At 45.6% G+C, this 23,319-nt stretch overlaps 1 protein-coding gene across 1 annotated transcript in view; it reads right to left on the bottom strand.

The window, feature by feature from the left end:
- LOC147121028 (lutropin-choriogonadotropic hormone receptor-like) overlaps positions 1-23,066 on the bottom strand; it is a 130,739-nt gene extending 107,673 nt beyond the window's left edge. The window contains exon 1 of the mRNA XM_085980332.1: positions 22,780-23,066. Coding sequence (XP_085836458.1) covers positions 22,780-22,952 — 173 coding nt within the window. The 5' untranslated portion in view covers positions 22,953-23,066. The remainder of the gene's footprint in view (positions 1-22,779) is intronic.
- Between the last annotated feature and the right edge of the window lie 253 nt (positions 23,067-23,319).

Below are 23,319 nucleotides of genomic sequence, written 5' to 3'. Positions count from 1 at the left end.
AGAGCCGTGCATAAAATTAGTTTGGGCAGCTTGAATCCACTTTTGGTTGAACAGAGAAGTGTAAGGGTTGAATTAACGAAAGTGTCCACTGGGGACACATCAGGAATTCCAGCACGAACTCCCTATGACTACGTTCTTTATGAAACATTGGACACTACAAGGGCAATTTAAGGGAAATGTTATTTAAGAAAGTTTGGAGACCGTTACATCCTGACCAGTTGCTACAGGTAATTTACAAGCTTTGCTTAAAAACCTAACGAGAGAGTACAATGCTGACAGTGAATGCACAGAGTAGAGAATGAGAAATCAGATTGTCACAACACGCAGTTTCTTTATTCATATTTCTCTACAAAGACATTAAAATTACAAGAATATAATTTGTTATTTTGCCAGACATGGGAATGATAAGAACTGAGAACAAGCAAAAACAACTATAACTTATTTCTTCCCCAAGAGAAATGTTAACTTTGAAATCTATAAATACTGGCAGGCACAGTAATAAACTGATTATCATAATTATAATCATAATCAACTTTGTTGTCATTGTTAGTGCACAAGTGCAGTACAACGAAATGTAGGCTTGCGGCTCCCGAGAGTGTACATTTAGATTAAGACATTTAAACATTCAACATTCATTTGGCTTGTAACACATTAACATAAACATAACCATAATAAAGTGCATTGGCAGATGTGCAGGCTTTAGAGTTTATTTGTGGAGTTCAGTAGGATGACAGCCCTGGGAAAGAAGCTGTTCCTAAATCTGGTCGTTCGGGTGCGAATGCATCTGTAGCGTCTCCCAGATGGCAGGAGGGTGAACAGACTGTGGCTGGGGTGGGTAGGGTCTTTGATGATGGTCCGTGACCTCCGTAAACAGTGTTTCTGGTATATGTGCTCTATGGTCGGTAGCCGGGTGCCGGTAATGCGTTGGGCAGTTTTGACTACCCGCTGCAGAGCTTTCCGGTCATAGTAGCTACAGCTGCCATACCATACTGTGATACAGTTCGTCAGGATGCTCTCTATTGTGCAGCGGTGAAAGTTAGAGAGGATCAGGGGTGACAGGTTACATCCCTTCAGCCTCCTTAGGAAATATAGGCGCTGCTGGGCCTTCTTCACCAGAGAGGAGGTATTGAGGGACCAGGCGAGGTCTTCCGTGATGTGGACTCCGAGGAACTTAAAGCTGTCCACCCTTTCCACCACAGCCCCATGGATGTGGATGGGGGTGTGACTTCCAACTTTAGACTTCCTGAAGTCCACAATGATTTCTTTGGTTTTCTTGATGTTAAGGGCCAGGTTGTTATGGGCGCACCACTTCACGAGATGCTGGACCTCCTCCCTGTAGGCTGACTCATCGTTGTTGGTGATCTGGCCTACTACTGTGGTATCATCCGCAAACTTGATGATGGTGTTGGAACCATGAACAGCCACACAGTCGTGGGTGAAGAGGGAGTAGAGGAGGGGGCTCAGCACACATCCTTGTGGGGGCCCCGTGTTCAGGGTCGGGGGGGGGGGGGGGGAGGTGTGGTTACCTAATTTGACAGACTGGGGTCTGTTTGTTAGGAAGTCCAGAGTCCAGTTGCAGAGGGAAGTGTTCAGGCCAAGAGTGTGGAGTTTGGTGGCCAGCTTGTTGGGGACGATAGTGTTGAATGCTGAGCTGTAGTCTATGAACAGCATTCTGATGTAGGTCTCTTTACCATCTAAGTGATTCAGTGCAGAGTGTAGAGCAGTTGTGATTGCATCCTCCGTTGATCTGTTTGCATGATAGGCAAACTGGTGTTGGTCAAGAGAGGCGGGAACACTGGCTTTGATGTGAGCCAGGACCAGTCTCTCGAAACACTTCATTATGATGGGTGTGAGTGCGACAGGTCGATAGTCGTTCAGGCACGTCACAGCCGTTTGCTTTGGCACAGGAATAATGGTAGCGGTCTTGAAGCATGTGGGGACCACTGCCTGGGCCAATGACAGATTGAAGATGGCGGTGAAGACATCAGCCAGCTGATCAGCACATTCCTTGAGTACCCTTGATTATAGCATAAATGATTGCTATGCATGGATACTTAAGTTTGCTTCCATGTGTAAGTTCATGAATGTTGATAGAGATTACAATTCAAATACGATAGCAGTGTTGCAGAGGCAAGTTTTAAGGCTCCTAAAAAGACATAGGGCTGGATTTTCATTGACACACTTCCCTTTCTCTTGCAGGTAAAGGTGGCTCCTAACCGCTGGGTCCAGCAGCAGACGGGCAGAGGGGAAGCCCGATTGCAGAACCTTACAGAGCTGGAGGAAGCATTGCTGGAGATAACTGGAGGGGCTGTCACTGAGTATGTGGCAAGCAGCGAAGTTGAAAGCATTGCTGATGATGACTGCATATTCATACCTAATCCTTCTACACACATCCCACTTTCCCCTCATCCAACAATCTCTTCTCACTTACAAGCTACTGATGATATATGCATGGATATCTTGCTTTCCCCTCCTCCCCTTGTTGTGTATGTACCTTTAAGGGAGTAACTGGTCTCAGACTGCAGTACCGGCAGTGACCACCCCTGTATAAAAGGCCCTAGCAGGCTTCTGTAGTTTCAGTTTCCAGGTTGTCTCCATTCAGTAAAGACTTGTTATAATCAACTCCTGCAGTCCGTGTCTCAATTATACACGGACATAATACCCCTCACCACAACCCGACCCTTGTGTCTTTCTCCTTTCAGATGCCAAAGAAGTTCCACCAGCCCAGCCTGGCCCCGAAGTAATGGAGGAGGAGAGTGAAGAAGAGGCACCATCACTCAATCTAACACTCACAGGCACCAGCCCAGAAAATGGCACTGCGTAGACTTTAGAGTAGTGTAGTGGCAGGATCTGCACATGGTGAGTCACCAGGCATGAGTGTGCTGCAACCAGGCCAGGGGAAAGGATTTGGAAGTAGTGACTTTTAATGTTCTGTTTTAAAAGCATAGAGTATTCAAACAGTCTACAGTCTCAGCTTGCTGCCTCGCAAAATCAGACTGCTGCCATCGTGGCTGGGTTTACGAGTGTGGAAAGGGGCTTGCAGGGTGTCACAGCAGTCTGTCCTCCAACAGATAACTGGGAATGCAGAGGCGCCGACCCGGGGGAGTGGCAGTGGCTCCGTGGAGCAAGAACCTGATGTCCTCTCCCAGGATGGAAGCATTCCTACTGCCACTCCACCATTGTCCCTGCTGCTGCCTGTCATTCAGCCAGCCCAGACTGCTGCCGCCCATGTCGAGGTGGTACAGTCTACAGCCGGGCCTTCCAGACCCAGAGCTGCTCGAGGTCGTGCTGCAAGGTCACCTGAAGTCTCCCCCACTGAAAGTCAGCAGCCTTCCACCAGCCATGCTGCAGCCAATGGGATAGCACTGCATAGGAACACTAGAGTAGGAAAAAGAACATGAAAGATAGACACTAAGAGAATGCACAAGGGTGATTAGTTGAAGTTGTTGTGTTGAATTGGAATTGATAAATTTATAAGTTATGTTTGGAATTTTTTTTGTGGTGGCTCTCATTTCAGCTTTGTGCCTAGGAGGACCTGATTTAGCGCTCCCCTGCATTCTTTGAGTGCTGAGACTGAATTTAGCGGGCAGCAAGATTGATTAGTGCCTGGCACTAAACTTCCAACTTCTCAAAAGTTAGTGCCCCTTCCTGGGTGCTACTGAATTTCTAGCCCTAAGTCTTTACTTATGCTGATTTCAATGGCCCAGAAATTCGGGTCCCAACGCGTGAGTACGCACGGAGTACTCACGCGTGGACCCGATGGAAGTGCCGGTTTCTTGCATGCACTACGCATGCACGGGAAACCGGCACTTCCGATCCTCTGAACGAAGGGGTTCAGAGGTCGAACGCGTGCGCGCGTTGAACTTCCTTTTTTTTTTAAACAGGTTTTTCCGTGCGGGTAAGTCTCTACATTTTAGAAATTTAAAAACCAGGCGTAAGGACTTCATTTTAAAAGGTAAGTGGTCAATTAATTAAAATTAAAACATTTTTTCCACAGGTTTATTATTTTTAAATACTTTAAAGTAAGGTAAGTGTATTTTTAGCCCCGTTTTTTTATAAAATTATTTTTTTCAAAAATTTAAATTATTGTTTAAAATAGTTATTTAATGTTATTTATAGTTTATTTAAAAAGTGTGATTTAAAAAAAAAATTATTTGAAGGTTAACTATTGTTTTGGGGGCCGGAGTATTCATTAGTTTGACAAGTCTTTCTGTCAATCTTATGAATGGGCTTTTCCCTCCTCCGATTGGTTGCCCACGGCTCACGTGATCCCAGCGGACACATCGCACTAACTACGCCGCTGGATCACGCAAGCACAGCGCGCCGGGAGCTGGACCGGGCCACAGAGAGGAAATCCATGCAGGCCCAGGCCTCAACTGCCGGTGCGCTAGGTAAGTGTAGGTTGGGGGCTTGCACCCGCGGGAAGCCCCCGACCCGAATTTCTGGGCCATTAAGTTTCTCATTCTCTCTTGACCCTTGGTTCCCCATTATTTCCGGAATGTTTTTTGTGTCCCCTACTTTGAAGACAGATACAAAGGGCTGGATTTTTATTGAGGAGGCGGGTAGGAGGCGGGACTACAACTTTCGGGGTTGTAGTCCCGCCTCTATAGAGTTCTAGCCAACCCACGCAATTTAGACTTGATTGACCTTGTTGAGCCCGCCCAGCGGGCTCAGCAGGCCAATTGAGGGCCACCCGGCAACAGGTGACGTCACAGATTGATATTTCATCTGTCAAGACCTTTTGACAGATGAAATATCAGCGTTTGACAGCTGTTTGAAGCTGTCAAACACTGACAATCTGTACTCTAAGTTAATTCCTTCCTCTCAGGATGATTTGGAGATCTCTCCGGAACAGAAAGCTAAATGCTGCAATTTTTGACAGATCGCGGCCATTCTGCTTTCTGTGCCGGTGAGATGAGGAACTCCCGAGACCTGAAGGAAGGCTGTAAAGGTAAGTAAAACTTCTTTAAACACTTTAAACACACCAAACACACTTACCTCTGCACTCATGCACCCATCACTCACCTGAACACCGGACAACTCGACCCCTCCAAGCCCTTCAGCCCGACGGCCCGCCTCGCTAACTTGGCGTGGTTTGGAGCTGTCGGGAATCCCACACTTCAAGAATGAAAATAGGAATTAGGCTAAAAACTACCTGTTAACTACCTGTTAACAGGCAGTTAATTGGCACTAATCCCCTTCCCGCCTCAGGGAAGCGGGTCCCAGTGCTGGTCGGGTACCCGCCTCCTTTGAAACTGGCATGGAGGCGGGTTGGGGGGTGGGATGGATTCGTGCCCCCTGATTTCAAGATTTTAACCACCTACACACCTCCAATCCCGCCTCCACGGCTCAATGAAGATCCTGCCCAAAGTATTTCTTGAACATCGCCACCATTTCCTTATTGCCCATTATAATTTCTCCCATCTCTGCCTCTAACGGGCCCACGTTTACTTTCACTAATCTCTTCCTATTTACATACCTATAGAAATGTTTAAAATCTGTTTTTATGTCTCTTGCTAATTTACTCTCATTCTTTTTTCTCTTACTTATCAATTTCTTGCTCCTCCTTTGCTGATTTCTAAAATCCTCCCAATCCTCAGGCTTACTAATCTTTCTGGCAACATTATAAGTCTCTTCCTTTGATCTAATACTATCTTTAACTTCTTTTGTTACCCACGGTGGGACCACTTTTCCTTTGGGGTTTTTGTGCCTTAAATCAATGTATTTTTGTTGTAAATTATGTATTAATTCTTTAAATACTAGCCATTGCTTGTCTACTGTCATTCCTTTAAATGTAGTTTCCCAATCTACCTTAGCCAAATTGCCCCTCATACCTACATAGTTTGCTTTGTTTAGATTTAAGACCCTAGTTTTGGATTTAATTTATTCACTTTCAAACTCAATATAAAATTCTATCCTATTATGGTCACTCTTCCCTAAAGGCCCCTTTACTACAAGGTTATTAATTAACCCTTTCTCATTGCACAATGAGAGCTGTCCCACAGACTAGTCAAGCAACGGCCTGACAGTCATTCTCAAGAATCATACCTTTCAGTAAATGTCCCAAACTCCTCCATCACCATCCCTGGGTATGTCCTGTCCCACTGGCAGGACAGATCCACCAGGAGTGGTGGCACAGTGGTTTACATTCAGGAAGGAGTGGCCCTGGGAGTCCTCAATATTGAATCCAGACCCCATGAAGTCTCTTGGCTTCAGGGCAAGCATGGATAAGGAAACCTCCTGCTGATTACCACCTACTGCCCTCCCTCAGCTGATGAATCAGTACTCCTCCATGTTGAACACCACTTGGAAGAAGCCCTGAGAGTAGCAAGGGCACAGAATGTACTCTGGGTGGGGGACTTCAATGTCCATTACCAAGAGTGGCTCGGGACCACCACTACTGACCGAGCTGGCTGAGTCCTGAAGGACATAGCTGCCAGTCTAGGCCTACGACAGCTGGTGAGAGAACCAACACGAGGGAAAAACCTACTTGACCTCGTCCTCACCAATCTACCTGTCGCAGATGCATCTGTCCATGACAACATCGGTAGCAGTGACCACCGCCCAGTCCTTGTGAAGATGAAGTCCCGTCTTCACACTGAGGACACCCTCCATTGTGTTGTGTGGCACTACCACTGTGCTAAATGGGATAGATTCAGAACAGATCTAGCAGCTCATAACTGGGCATCCATGAGGCGCCATGGGCCATCAGTAGCAGCAGAATTGTATTCCACCACAATCTGTAACCTCATGGCCTGGCATATCTCTCGGTTCTGTCAGGTCTGGACAGACTAGATGCAGGATGTTTCTGATGGCCGGGGCGTTCAGAACCAGGGGTCATAGTCTAAGGATAAGGGGTAAGCCATTTAGGACTGAAATGAGGAGGAATTTCTTCACCCAGAGAGTGGTGAACCTGTGGAAATCTCTGCCACAGATGGCGGTGGAGGCCAGTTCATTAAATATATTCAAGAAAGAGTTGGATATATTTCTTGAGGCTAAAGGGATCAAGGAATATGGGGAGAAGGCAGGGACAGGGTACTGAAATTGGATGATCAGCCATGATCTCATTGAATGGCAGAGCAGGCTCGAAGGGCCGAATGGCCTACTCCTGCTCCTATCTTCTATGTTTCTATGTTTCTATGCCTACCATTACCATCAAGCCAGGGCACCAACCCTGGTTCAATAAGGAGTGTAGAAGAGCTTGCCAGGAGCAGCACCAGGCGTACCTAAAATGAGGTGCCAACCTGGGGAAGCTGCAACACAGGACTACATGCATGCTAAAAAGTGGAAGCAGCATGCTATAGACAGAATCAACAGATCAGATCAAAGCTCTGCAGTCCTGCCACATCCAGTTGTGAATGGTGGTGGACCATTAAACAACTTACAGGAGGAGGAGGCTCCATGAATATCCCCATCCTCAATGATGGTGAAGCCCAGCACGAGTGCAAAAGACAAGGCTGAAGCGTTTGCAACCATCTTCAGCTAGAAGTGCCGAGTGGATGATCCATATTGACCTACTCCTGAGGTCCCCACAATCACAGAAGCCAGACTTCAGCCAATTCGATTCACTCCATGTGATATCAAGAAACAGCTGAGCGCACTGGACACAGCAAAGGCTATGGGCCCTGACAACATCCCGGCTATCGTGCTGAAGACTTGTGCTCCAGAAATAGCCACGCCTCTAGCCAAGCTGTTCCACTACAGCTACAACACTGGCATCTATCCGACAATGTGGAAAACTGCCCAGATATGCCCTGTCCACAAAAAGCAGGACAAATCCAATCCCCATCAGTCTACTCTCAATCATCAGCAAAGTGATGTAAAGTGTCATCAACAGTGCTATCAAGCGGCAATTACTCACCAGTAACCTGCTCACTGATGCCCAGTTTGGGTTCCGTCAAGACCACTCAGCTCCTGACCTCATTACAGCCTTGGTCTAAACATGGACAAAGGAGCTGAATTCCGTAGATGAGGTGAGAGTGACTGCGCTTGACATCAAGGCAGCATCTGACCGAGTGTGGCATGAAGGAGCCCTAGTGAAACTGAAGTCAATGGGAATGGGGGGGAAAACTCTCCACTGGCTGGAGTCATACCTAGCACAAAAAATTAAAAAATGGGTTTAGAATGCATGTACGTAAATGCACAGTGTGGTGAATAAGGCTGGTGAGAAACAAACACAATTATCTGTGTGGCAATATGATGTTGTGGCAATAACGGAAACGTGGCTTAAAAACAGTGAGGACTGGGCACTTAATGTTCAAGGGTACAAGGTGTTCAGAAAAGATAGGGAAGGAAAAAGGGAGGTGGGTGGCAGTGCTGATTAAGGAATCCATTGTAGTGTTGGAAAGGGAGGGTGTTCTTGAGGGGACAAGGACACAATCCATTTGGTTAGAGTTGAGGAGCAAAAAGGGTATGATCGCGCTATTGGAGGTATTCTATAGGCCTCCAAATATTGAGAGGCAGGTAGAGGAGAAAACCTGCAAGGAAATCGCAGAGCTATGCAAGAGCTATAGAGTGGTGGTATTGGGGGACTTGAATTACCCAAATATCGATTGAGATAATGCTAGGGTAAAGGGAAAGGAGGAGGAGGAATTTCTGAAACTTGTTCAGGAGAATTTCCTTGACCAATATGTTCTGGCCCAACTAGGAAGGAGTCATTGCTGGATCTGGTGCTGGGGAATGAGGTGGGCCAGGTTTACCAAGTGTCTGTGGGTGAACACTTGGGTACGAGTGATCATCGTATCATAAGATTGAGATTAGCAATGGAGAGGAGCAAGGAACAATCTAGAGTGGAACTTCTAAACTGGAATAGGGCTAACTTCAATGGGATGCGAAAGTATCTAGCCAGGGTAAAATGGACCCAAAGATTGACAGGAGAAACAGTAACGGAAGAATGGGTGATCTTTAAGGAGGAGATGTTCCAAGTACAGGCTAGGTACATTCCAACAAGAGGGAAGGGTAAGGGAATTAAAACAAGGGCTCCTTAGATGACGAGGGAGATGGAGAAGATGATGAAACAAAAAAAAGAGGGTGAATGATGCATGTCAGGTGAATTTTTCAAGGGAGAACCAGACCAAATATAATAAGTTGAGAGGGGATGTGAAGGTGAAAATAAGATTGACAAAGAGAGAATATGAGAGTAGAATGGCGGTTAACATAAAAGGGAACCCAAAAATCTTCTACCAGCATGTAAACAGTAAGCGGGTAGTAAGAGGCAGGGTGGGGCCTATTAGAGACACAAAGAAGGTGATATATGCTTAGAGGCGTAGGGCAAGGCTAGAATACTCGATGAGTACTTTGTATCGGTGTTTACTAAGGACACGGATGCTGACAAAATACCGGTAGCAGTGGAAAAGGTAGAAGCAATGGAAGGGGTGAAAATTGATAGACAGGATGTACTAGAAAGGCTGGGTATGCTTAGAGTGGATAAGTCACCTGGTCCAGATGGCTTGCATCCCAAGTTGCTAACGGAATAGGGGGAGAAGATAGCGGAAGGGCTCGCCATAATTTTCCAATCTTCCCTAGATGTGGGGGAGGTGCCTGAGGATTGGAAAGTGGCAAATGTGACACCATTGTTCAAGAAAGGGTGTAAGGACAATCCTAGTAACTACAGGCCGGTCAGTTTAACATCAGTGGTGGGTAAAGTTTTAGAAACAATGATCAAGGAGAAAATTAACAGGCACTTGGAGAGGTTTAAGCTAATTAAGGAGAGGCAACATGGGTTTGTAAAGGACAGGTCGTGTTTGACTAATCTAATTGAATTTTTTGATGAAGTAACAGAGAGGATTGATGAAGGGAATGCAATGGATGTTGTCTACATGGATTTTCAGAAGGCGTTTGACAAAGTACCACATAGAAGGCTGGTTAACAAAATTGAGGCTCATGGAATAGGTGGGTCAGTGGAAGCTTGGATAAGGAATTGGCTTAAGGACAGAAAACAGCGAGTTGTGGTAAATGGCTGTTTTTCAGACTGGAGGATGGTAGACAGTGGTGTTCCCCAAGGGTCAGTGCTGGGGCACTGCTTTATAAATGACCTGGATATTGGAATATAGATTAGAATTTCTAAATTTGCCAATGACACCAAACTTGGGGGGGTGACAAACAGTGATGATGATACCAATCGACTGCAACAGGACATAGAAAGGCTAGCAGAATGGGCAGATAAGTGGCAGGTGGAATTTAATACAGAGAAGTGTGAGGTGATGCATTTTGGCAGAAGGAACAGGGAGAGGCAATATACACTTAATGGCACAGTTTTCAAGAGTGTGCAGGGACAGAGGGACCTGGGAGTTAATGTGCATAAGTCCCTGAAGGTGGCAGGACATATTGAGAGTGTGGTTAGCAAACTATATGGGATCTTGAGCTTCATAAATAGAGGTATTGAGTACAAAAGTAGAGAAGTTATGCTGAACCTCTATAAAGCACTGGTTAGGCCACAACTAGAATATTGCGTCCAGTTCTGGTCAGCACACTTTAGGACGGATATGAAGGCCCATGAGAGGGTGCAGAGGAGATTTAACAGAATGATTCCGGGGATGCGGGATCTTAGATACAAGGACAGGTTGGAGAAGCTGTATTTGTTTTCATTAGAGCAAAGGAGGTTGTGGGGTGATTTGATAGAGGTGTACAAGATTATGATGGGTTTGGATAGGCTGGACGGGGAAAGGCTGTTCCCACTAGTTGATGTTACAAAGACTAGGGGACACAGATTTAAGGTTTTGGGCAAGAGACCTTTTTTATGCAGCGAGTGGCGATGACCTGGAATTTGCTGCCGACGGAAGTGGTGGAAGTGGAGACACTCAATGTTTTCAAGGGGAGACTGTATAGGCACTTGAGGGAAATAAACTTGCAGGGCTAAGGGGATAGAGCGGGGGAATGGGACTGACTGGATTGCTCTACAGAGAGCCAGCACGGACATGCTGGGCCAAATGGCCTCCTTCTGTGCCGATATGACTCTATGAAAGGAAGATGGTTGTAGTGGTTGAAGGTCAATCATCATAGCCCCAGGATATTGCTGCAGGAGTTCCTCAGGGCAGTGTCCTAGGCCCAACCATCTTCAGCTGCTTCATCAATGACCTTCCCTCCAATATAAGGTCAGAAATGGGGATGTTCGCTGATGACTGCACAGTGTTCAGCGCCATTCACAACTCCTCAGATAATGAAGCAGTCCATGCCCGCATGCAACAAGACCTGGACGATGTTCAGGCTTGGGCTGATAAGTGGCAGGTAACATTCGCGACACAGAGGTGCGAGGCAATGACTATCTCCAACAAGCGAAAGTCTGACCACCGCCCCTTGAAATTCAACAACATTACCATCACCGAATCCCCCACCATCAACATCCTGGGGGTTACCATTGAGCAGCCACATAAACACTGTGGCAACAAGAGCAGGTCAGAGGCTAGGTATTCTGCGGTGAGTGTCTCGCCTCCTGACTCCCCAAAGTCTTTCTACCATCTACAAGGCACAAGTAAGGAGTGTGATGGAATACTCTCCACTTGCCTGGATGAGTGCAGCTCCAACAACACTCAAGAAGCTAGACACCATCCAAGACAAAGCAGCCCGCTTGATTGGCACCCCATTCACCACCTTAAACATTCACTCCTTCCACCACCGGCATACCGTGGCTGCAGTGTGTACCATCTACAAGATGCACTGCAGCAACTCGCCAGGGCTTCTTCGGCAGCACCTCCTGAACCCGCAACCTCTTCCACCTAGAAGGACAAGGGGAGCAGGCGCCTGGGAACACCACCACCTCCAAGTACCCCTCCAAGTCACACACCATCCTGAATTAGAAATATATCGCCGATCCTTCATCTTCGCTGGGTCAAAATCCTAAAACTCCCTATCTAACAGTACTGTGGGAGTACCTTCACCATACGGACTTCAGCAGTTCAAGAAGGCGGCTCACTACCACCTTCTCAAGGGCAATTAGTGATGGGCAATAAATGCTGGCCTTGCCAGAGATGCTCACATCCCATAAAATGAATTAAAAAAATACTAGATCTAAAATAGCCTGTTCCCTAGTTGGTTCTTCAACATACTGATCTAGAAAACTATCTTGTATATATTCCATGAATTCGTCTTCCACACTATATATTGGTTTGCCCAGTCTATATGTAGATTAAAGTCCCTATGATTACTGTATTACCCTTGTTACATGCGCCTCTAATTTCCTGATTAATACATCTGCCCTACATTACAACTACTGTTTGGGGGCCTATAAACAAATCCCACCAATGTTGTCTGCCCCTTGCTGTTTCTTAGCTCCACCCAAACTAATTCTACTTGATTTTTGGAGCTAAGATCCTTTCTCGCTACTGTCTTTATCCCATCTTTCATTATCAGGGCTAACCCTCCTCCTTTTCCATTTTGCCTATCTCTTCTCAAAGTTAAGTATCCTGAAAAATTTAGTTCCCAACCTTGGTCACTTTGCAACACGTCTCCATAATGGCTATTAGATCAAACTTATTCATTTCTATCTGCGCTATTAATTCATTAATTTTGTTGCGAATGCTTCACGCATTCAGATATAGTGCCTTTAACTTTTACTTTTTTCTATTTTTCCCTGATGTCACCTTAGTCACTGATGCCTTATTACCTTTGTTACTCTCTCTGTCCCTTCCTGACCCACTCTGCTTATTTTTACCCAAAACTCTACTCTGCCCTAGAGCCTTGACATTTCTCTTGCTGCTTTTAAATTTACTATTTCCTGAATCCACCCACTCCACCCCCCCTTCATTAGTTTAAAGTCCTGTCTACAGCCTTAGTTATTCGATTCGCCAGGACACTGGTCCCAGCCCGGTTTAAGTGGAGCCCGTCCCAACGGAACAGCTCCCTCTTTTCCCAGTACTGATGCTAGTGCCCCATGAACTGAAACCTCTTCCTCCCACACCACTCTTTGAGCCACGCAATTAAACCTCTAATCTGTTTGTCCCTATGCCAATTTGCTCGTGGTTCAGGTAACAATCCAGAGATCATTACCTTTGAGATTCTGCTTTTTAATTTGGGTCCTAGCTCCTCAAACAACCTCAGCAGAACCTCATTCCTAGTTCTACCTATGTCGTTGGTTCCTATGTGGACCATGACAACTAGATCCTCCCCCTGAAGTACTGCTTAACCTAAGGGGTGTGGCTGCCTGCTGGAACAAAGTGTCCAGGTAACTCTTCCCCCTCCCTGGTGCACCGCAATGTCTGCAGCTCGGACTCCAGCTCAACAACTCTGAGCTGAAGTTCCTCGAGCTGCAGGCAACTTACCGCAGATGTGGTTGCTCGGGATCTCATTGATCTCCACCAACTCCCACATGCTGCAGTGACAACACACCACCTGCATTGGCATCTCTAGCTAACCTTATTTTATTTATATAATTATTAAGCTAGTTTAGTTATTAATTTAATAAAGTAATAGCAGTTATTATTCTCCCAGCTCTTAATTTAACCCAGCTTCCTAACTTAGAGAGGAAAAAAAAGCAGTACTACTCACCAACCAATCACCTACCTGCTGTCCTGAGAGTCACTCCTTGATTGTTCGACTCCACTGCTCTGCTGCTCCCGGCGAGTTTATTTATTTAATTAAACTTAAATTAAAATTAAAATTAGGTAGACAGCTTTTGTTTAAAAAAAAGCAAATGCCTTACTGTTTACTCACCAGGTTTACTCAGACTGATAGCTCCTCCTTCGTGCTCTCAGTGGCTTCACTATCGGATTTTCCTTTTCCTTTGTTTCACTGCCTGCTCTTAAACTATTTTTATATTTATTTAACGATTTATTTATAGTTAATTTAAAAAAAAATTAAATAACACTAAAAATTGTGTGCAACACGTGCCTGAAATTCCAATATGTACACCTAGCAGGTAGAGTTCTATATTATGTGAGGCTCCACCATGGGAGTGCAAAGTCAGAAAAGTACCCCTATGAACACACCGTGGTGAAATTGGTCCTGTAATCCTGGAATTTTGAGTTAAACTGATTAAAAGAGAATCACATATCCAGCATTCTGCACCGTGTCTACGAGTCCAGCAGATCATTAAGAAAAAGGCAACAGTTATTGCAAAGAGAGGAAGGAGACTGTCGACTAGATTTGAGGGGAACAGTAGTGGTTATGTCACTGGACTAGTAATCCAGAGGTCTGAACTATTAATCCAGAGAACGAGAGTTCAAATCCCACCATGGCCGTTTGAGATTTTAAATTCAGTTAAAAAAAAAATCTAGAAATAAAAAGCAGGCAAGAGTGACTATGGAGCCATCAGATTGTCAAACCAACTAGCTGTCAGATTTGGGTCTTCCCTTTCCCCCCCCCCTTTCCTTTTTTTCTCTTTCCCACATGGCAGCTGTTTCTTATCCTGCCAGTACACTTCACACCTAATCTGAGCCGTCTTTGTCTCCTCTGTCCTATCACCATCTCGTCTGGTTTTGAATACCTCTTAATGTCTCTTTACTTCTCTTTTGTTCTATCGCAGCCCTGTCTTCGATCTATTTTATTTCCTTTCCAGTTTTGAAAAAGGGTTTCAACCCGAAACGTCAACTTTTAATTTCTCTCCACGGATGTTGCCTGGCTTGCTGAGTTTTTCCAGCATTTTCTGTTGTTATTTCAGATTTCCAGCATCTGCAGTATTTTGCTATCGTACTAGCTGTCAGATTGTCGAGCCAACTGGTTCATTAGGGAAGAGAATCTGCTGTCCTTACCCAGTCTGGCTCCAGCGACTCCAGTCCCACATTAACGTGGTTGACACTTAATTCCCCAGCAAGCCACTCAGTTACATCAAACCACTTCAATGAGGCAGCCCACCACCACCTTCTCAGAGCAACTGGGGGTGGGCAATAAATGCCAGCCTTTCCAGCAACACCCACATCCAGAGAATTAATTTGAAAAATCAAGCAAAAATGTGTTGGTCCATGCCAAAGGCATGTTACAAATTTGATTCTTTTTGTGATGGGGGTTCTTCCTACTTATTTGAACTGGCTACTGGCACAGGAAAAATTTGCCCAGAGAACTTGGTCTATATCACACTTGGGTAGGGAGTACAAAATCCAGCAAGGCAGCAGCTCTTAAAGGGCTGCAGTTTGCCATTAAAGTGGCAAATTGTAGTGGTGGCAGAAAAGTGGGGCAATTGATCACAATGGCACATAGATGACATGTGGGCAACTTTGATCCCATAGATGCGGAAGATTTGGAATTCCTGCTATAGCCAGTACACTAAAGGAACATGGCTCTGTTTGGGGCTGGAAGCCACCCCCCAGTATAAGCACAGATGCCAGTTCCATAGAGGGCGGTCGCCAAACAAGACTCTCACATCTACCTGAAAATGAGGAAAAGGTGTTTTGTGAATTGAAGGTAACAAAGACAGGTCTTGAGGTAGTAACTGATGTGACCAACATACTGGAGTGATCATTGCACCTGCATTTGTTGGCCCCCGCTCAGGAACTCTTCTTCCTCGTGTCAATTCTGCAGTGCATTCAGAACCTCTTCCTCTTTGTAAGGTACAACGTCAGGCCATCAGCAACCATGAATAATGGAGCAAATTATTGGCAGGGGACTAATACATGGAGCAAAATGCTGCAAAAGGTGCATGAAAATTAAATTTTTAAAATTCTAAAACCTACCTCTGCTGTAAGAAGTCTGACAGATTTTGCATTCCCCATCCAAATGTGCTACAGATCAAGCTTCCTAGACAAGTTTTCCATGCCCGACTCGGTCCTGGGATTCCTGTGTGCCCAATTTTTAGCTACTTAAATATGCAACATTTATATAGCTCCTTTAACATAAAATTTAACCCAAGATACTTCAATAATGGAAATAGGCAGGGAAATGGTCAATGAACTATGGAGGGAGAAATTAAGAGGTGGCCAAAAGGCTGGTTAGAAAGATGAGCTTTGAGAAGACGTTTAAAAGGAGGACAGGAAAGTGGAGAAGGGGCTTAGGGAGGAGGTTCCAGAGAATGGGGCCAAGGCAGACAAATACCTAGCCAGCAATGGTGGGGCAAAGAGAAATCAGGTGCACAAAAATCCAGAGTCAATAGGTATGGAGGGGCTAGAAGAGGTTGCAGATAGGAGGGATGAGGATGAGGAGTTCAAATCTCAAATGTTGGAGGGAGGGAGCCAAGTGTAGGTCAGTAATGGGCAAGTATAAATTAGTGCAGGACAGAATACAGCCAGCTGCATTTTAGACAAGCTGAAGTTTGTAGAGAATGGACAACTGAAGGCCAGAAAAGAAGATATTGAAATTAGAGTCTAGTGGCGACAAAAGCATGGATAAAGCTTTCAGCAGCATAGGGGCTGAGATAAGGGCAGAGGTGGGTTATATTGCTGAGGTGAAAATAGGTAGTGTGGATAATGGATTGGATGTGGGGCCTGAAGTTCAGCTCCAATTCAAACAGGACACAGTTAGGTTCAGCCTGGAAATGTGGCCAGGTTGAAGTTTGAAGTTAGTGGCAATTAAGTGAAATTGTGTTGAAGGAAATTGTGGGGGAGAAATTCGGTTGGTTGCGCCACCGATTAACGCCTAAAGAGGCCGAGAAGTGGGGTGCTAGCCAATTTCCGGGCGGGCGCAGGGCACCTAGCGCCTCGCCCCATATTGAGCATGCATTTAGCGCCGGCGCTAAATCTTAGCGCCCGCTCATGGGCGCAGGCTGATTATGACGTCATTTGAGTGTACAACGCCTTTTGGGCGCCCCGGACCTGAAATTCAGTGGTGCCCCCCTCCGTAGTGCCTGGCGCTAATAGTGACAGCTTACCTGGAACGTTACCAAGTCGCTCTCGGGCTGGAGGAGCGTTACTTAAAGGGAACTGGTGTGGCTTAAAAGCGGCAGCCATTTTTGGAGCACAACTTCCTCGAGAGCTACAAAGAGTTGCTGAGCTGCACACTGAGAGCCATTTGACCACTGAGCCAGCACAGGCAGACAATCTTCAGCCTTCTGACCATCACCTTGCTGTTGGTGAGCCTTGACAATGGGGAACCTTCCTGTGGGCACTTATTATGGGGGCTGCATTGGAGGGGAACGTCCTGCTGCTGAATCATCTGGAAAGGGCACTGAGATGCTGGGAGAGGGGGGCGGGCATGGCCAGACGGAGGAGGGCCAACAGACGTCGCCACAGCAGACCTTACGCTGGCAGGGTTTTCCGACAGCAATTTTCCTACATGAACATGCCGGAGGAGCAGTGTGTCAGAAGGCTGTGATTTAGAAAGGAGGTGGTGACTGAGCTGTGCCAGCTGCTTCAGCCAGATCTGCAGCCTCAGGTAAGGTGCAGGACATCTCTGTCGGTGGCTGAGAAGATGCCTGCTGGCCTGAACTTCTACGCGAGCGGCTCTTCTCAGGCTGCGCATCAGAGGCTGATCAGAAGTAGCTTCTAGGCCCCTCTCACGGAATGCTTGCTGCCATTCCAAGAACAGGAATGGAACCGGTCTGATACCCCCAAGCCTGTGACGGGCAAGATGCATGTAAATAGAAGGCATGGCCATTGTAAATGAAGAAAGTGTTTCATTACACAAAATGTGGTTCCTTCAAACATGAGAAAGCTATGGCAACAGAAAGCAAAACTAATACACTGACACATAACTGCCTCTCACACCCGGGAGACTGCCCAAAACATAAATCACATTCCGACCATCTTCTTTGGTCTTGATTCCACTGCGCCAACCAAAGCATCCAATGCCCCATCAGTGAGGCGTTCCGCCCTCTGCCTCACCCTTTCCATGTCTTGCTAGGCTGGTGCGCAACAGGTAGGCTCCCACCGCTTTGAAGGCCTACAAGGCAGTGAGTGTGTCTGGTGATGCCAATTGACCTGCCCCTTTAAGAGCTGGCCGGCGCCAGTGTGTCTCAGGGAAAGTGATTATTGACAGCACCTTCGCTGCGCCCCGCCGCGGCAAAATTGGGTTGCGCCGCCGGGTTAGCGCCTTAAGAGTAGCGTGCAGTGCCTGATTTAGCACCGCAATCACCTTTAGGGGCACTGCAACCCAATATCGCGCTAGGTGGCGCTAAATTGCGCCTGCCGCTAAACTTTGCGCATCGCCAGGACTAGCACCCCAAACGCGGCTATACCGAATTTCTAGGCCTGTGACTCATCTATGATTATGTCAGAAAGGAAGTCTGACACCATGGAGGTGGTTGTGGGATGAAGAAGGTATACATATCCAGGCAGAACAGGTTCAAAACAAGAATACAGTGAATGTAAAAAAGCATAGAGTAAAAAATCTAACCTTCACAACTTTCAGCTTCCACGTACCTGATTAATATGTTTCTTTAAAAGGCATGAATATACGCAGATATTATAACAAGAAGCTTTATCCTCAATCTGGAGGTAAATTTTTACAAAGTTCTCCCATCTGTTCGCCATAACTTCGGTGGAGAGAAAAAAAAGAGACTTGCATTTATATAGCATCTTTCACAACCTCAGGCTGTCCAAAGCGCTTTACAGCCACTGAAATACTTGTTTTTTGAAATGTAGTCACTGTTGTAGGAAATGTGACAGACAATTTGCGCACAGCAAGCTCCCACAGGAGAATCAGGGGGAAAACTCTCCACTGGCTGGAGTCATACCTGCCACAAAGGAAGATGGTTGTGGTTGTTAGAGGTCAATCATCACATCCCCGGGATATCGCTGCAGGAGTTCCTCAAGGCAGTGTCCTAGGCCCAACCATCTTCAGCTGCTTCATCAATGACCTTCATACGGTCAGAAGTGGGGATGTTCGTTGATGATTGCATAGTGTTCAGATCCATTTGCAACACCTCAGATAATGAAGCAGTCCATGCCCACTTACAGCATGACCAGGTCACCATTCAGGCTTGGGCTGATGTGTGGCGCGAATGTTACTTGCCACTTAAGTGCCAGCCAATGACTATTTCCAACAAGTGAGAGTCCAACCACCGCCCCATGACATGCAACGGCATTACCATCGCCGAATCCCCCAACATCAACATCCTGGGGGTCACCACTGACCAGAAAATTAACTGGACCAGCCACATAAATAATGTGGCTACAAGAGCAGGTCAGAGGCTGGGTATTTTGCAGCAAGTGTCTCACCTCCTGAAACACCAAAGCTTTTCCACCATCCACAAGGCACAAGTCAGGAGTGTGATGGAATACTCTCCACTTGCCTGGAGGAGTGCAACAACACTCAAGAAGCTCGACACCATCCAGGAAAAAGCAGCCCGCTTGAATGGCACCCCGTCCACCACCTTAAACATTCACTCCCTCCACCACTGGCATACCGTGGCTGCAGTGTGTCCCATCTACAAGATGCACTGCAGCAACTCACCAAGGTTTCTTTGACAGCACCTCCCAAACCCGCGACATCTACCACCTAGAAGAACAAGGGCAGCAGGCACATGGGAACACCACCACCTCTAAGTTCCCCTCCAAGTCACACACCATCCTGACTTAGAAATATATTGTCGTTCCTTCATCATCATTGGGTCAAAATCCTGGAACTCCCTCCCTAACAACACTATGGGAGTGCCTTCAATGCACAGACTGCAGTGGTTCAAGAAGGCAGCTCACCACCACCTTCTCAAAGGGAACTAGGGATGTACAATAAATGCTGGACTTGCCAGCGACGCCCACATCCCAGGAACTAATTTTTTAAAAACCAGCAACGTGATAATCTGGGACCAGATAATCTGTTTTTGTGACGACGATTGAGAGATAAATATTGGCCAGGACACCAGGGATAACGCCCCTGCTCTTCTTCGAAATAGTGCCATGAGGTCTTCGAAATAGTGCCATGAGGTCTTTTATGTCCACCTAAGAGGGGAGACGGGGCCTCGATTTAACGCCTCATCTGAAAGACGGCCCCTCCAACAGTGCAGCATGCCGCTGAATTTTTGTGCTCAAGTCTCTGGCGTGGGACTTGAACCCACAACATTCTGACGCAGAGGCGAGGGCGCTACCAACTGAGCCACGGCTGACACCTTAAGAGTCATGGAAACCCCGGAAGAACAATGTAAACCTCTGCAAAAATTCACCCCCCTAACCTTGTTACACCTGATCTGGGCGTGACCAAAATGGAAGTGTTCCATTCCCCAGCATTAATATCACTCACACCTGAAGGGAAGAAATTTGCAGGTCTACGGGGAACGGGTGGGGGAGTGGGACTAGCTGAAGTGCTGTTGCAGAGAGCTTGACGGGCAAATGGCCTCCCTCGGTGCTGTAACCATTCTATGATTCTATGATGAGCACAAAATTTACAACAACAATAGAAATTAATATTCGGTACGAGCTTCCTCGTCTTGAAGTCACAGATTTCCACTCAGATCGATATTAACCACCTCTGCTCTGGGGATATGCTTGCCCTTTAGATGACAGATACTTCCTGATGTCCCACTAGTGTTCAGAAGGTACAGAAGTAATTACAAATGGGACGTGCACACATCAGTCACAAATACCAACCCAGCAAAACTTTAAAATAAACACAGGTGGGACTGAGTCTATAACAGGAATTAAATTATTGCCTTTGTGTTAGGGAACATCAAGGCTAACCTAGTTCCTGGAACAGCTAAGGTCACCTATGAGTTAACGAATAAGTATTCCTCCTGCTGGATAAACCACACTAAGCTATAAATAGGGAAATTTTGCCAAGAGAAGCATGAAACTGAATATAACCAACTCTAAATGTTGCTTTCCAAATAGTTCTGTGCTGTGAATGATATATCAGTGGGTGTTTAAAAGCAGTTCCTCCATGGGGTCAGTTTAAGTAATCACATTCCTAGTGCAAAGGCTCATCCACTGGAACCACTTAATGAGAATTTGAGCATGTGCTATGCACGATATTCCACCCATAATATGTTGATGTAGCATATTAAGAGGGCACTTCAGTCCACCTCCTCTAATTAGTGGCTTTACTGTTACACAGAATAGATACAGGGAGATGAGATGACACATTAAGCAATGCTCCAAAACTAAGATCGGAGAAAAACTGAAACCATGATAGACTTCTGAAACTTATCAGAATCTACAAGATCTGGCATTTAGTGTCTATCTATAGCACAAGAAAGCATGGAACAAGAAAAGGCCATTTATCTCATCGAGTCTGCTACTCACACAAACCATGTATAATTCTAACCAATCATGGACCCCGTCCACATATTTTAATCTGGAAAAGGAAGGTTCTGCATCAACAATTCTTGATACCCAAAGTAATCAATCAAAACTCAAAATCAAAGGAGATTGGCAACCTGTTATTCTTTTCATCTGCCTGTTGTCACCGGGACATACTCACTATTACTCCTTTTTTTCTCCCCAATAGGTGACTGTAAATGACTTCAGGAGAGTGAGGTTAATAAATTGGGCAGATAGATGTTGGATGAAATTTAATGTGGAGAAATGTGATGCGATACATTTTGGGAGGAAGAATTAGAAGGAAACATACACTAGAAGACCAAAGAGTCTTAGGGGATCAAATGCACAAAACTTGAAAAGGGGGCGGACAAGTTGATGAAGCTGAAAAAGCATATTGGATTCTAGGTTTTATATCACAGAATCACAGAAACCCCACAGTGCAGATAGAGGCCACTTCGGCCCATCGAGCCTGCACCGACACATATCCCACCCGATCCCCGTAACCCCTACACCAACACATTTCCCACCCTATCCCTGTAACCCCACGTATTTAATCCCCCTAACACTAAGGGTCAATTATATCTGGGGGTATACAGTACAAAAGGAAAGAGGAAATGTTAAACCTATACAAATCAATAGATAAGCTGCAGTTAAAATATTGCGGGTACATGCTGGCCACAGAGAACTTTGCTCTGCTGACAGTACATCGGAAAAATCACAGTCAGTGCGCCTGAGGAAAGAAGGTTAAGAGCAGACCTGATAGAGATGTTTAAAATTATGAGGGGTCTTGATAAAGTTAACATAGAAAAACCATTTTGACTGACTGATGACTCTGTAACTAGAGGCATAAATGTATCATTTTAAAGTATTGTATAACTGAATTCAAATGGGAAAAAAAAAGCAGTGGACTTGGACCCTGTATGAGCAGAATCCTTATCTGTAAGCAACGTTTGGCAATATCACCATGGAAAAAAATGAAAATAGTAGCTTGGGCTTAAAAGACTACTGGTTGTATTGCTGTTGTATAACTTTTTTTCAAAAAAAACCATACTTAGCAAAAAGTTATAAAAGTTGAAAATTTAGATTCCGTAAATCCACTATTTCATTGATTTGACAAGAATTGAAAGGCAAACTTATTAACATACCTGGTGAATTGATGATATAGCCGGTTAGTAATGCTTATTTGAAAGAAACATCGGTAAGCAGGAGGCAAAGATATTTTTGTAAGGCACGGAGTAGGTTGTGGCAGGTTTAACTGAGTGAATAACAGTTGAAAATTATCCGCGGTCTCTGCCAAGAGACTGCTTCAACCTGTTTACTTGACAACAGAAACACCCCCCAGAGCTACTTAAGCCTTGACTCGAACCAATAATGCAAGCGGACATTAATGTGTTAATGTTCAGATTTATCACAGAATATAACGTATACCGTTATTATTTCATGATTACAGTTTGCGTTAGAAGTTTTAGTCTTCTGCATATTACTACGGAAAAAGTGAACAAGCAGACTTTGATATGCATCGCAGTTTTACAATATCCAACCATGAGCTTATCAAATTTGATCTTTGGATAGTTTGCAAATAATTCAGAATTCCTAATTAAAACCATGCAACCGCCACTGACAACCCTTAAAACGGATGCAAAATTTCAGTTGTGTTTCAAATTTTTTTTTAAAACGTCCCTCGTAATATTAAAAGAGAAATCGGAAAAAGAAAAGGAATACTTACAGATTGAAGTAGGTGCGTAAAATCGCAACTGGAACGCGAGCAGCTGTTCCTTTGGTACATCTTACAAACTGAGTGGAGCAGCGGCAGATCTTGGGGCAGTGATAAGTTTGCGCACAAGAATGATACACTGTATTCCAACTTATCAAGAAAACCAGATAAATAACTGAAGCCATGTTGTTGTTGTTGTTGTTATTTATTTTATTGTGTGTGGGGTTTTTCACGTCGGCTTGGCGAGCTCCGGTGTGCTTCCTTCTATCAGAGGCTGGGTGGGGGGGATGAAGCTGCTCCGAGCTGTGCATCGGCCGAGGCTGCAGCTCCTGTGCCGCGCGCCCGCCCGCTCCAATCACCTGGAGGCTCCGCGCGCCCGCCCTCCCGGACTCTCACGCGCGCACCAACACCCACCCCGGGCGCGCAACTCCTGCTCAGTCCGGTGCAGTGCACGGAAACATATGTCTGAAGTCTTTGCACTCATCTTCTTTCCCACTTAATCGACTGAAACTTCGCCCTTTTCTTTAAATAATTACCCGCATTATTCTGGTT

The sequence above is a fragment of the Somniosus microcephalus genome, chromosome 3 (genome assembly GCF_052327205.1).
Source record: "Somniosus microcephalus isolate GS21.2 chromosome 3, FLI_Smic_1.0, whole genome shotgun sequence".
In the NCBI taxonomy this organism is placed as follows: Eukaryota; Metazoa; Chordata; class Chondrichthyes; order Squaliformes; family Somniosidae; genus Somniosus; species Somniosus microcephalus.
This window is presented reverse-complemented; position numbering and strand designations above follow the sequence as displayed.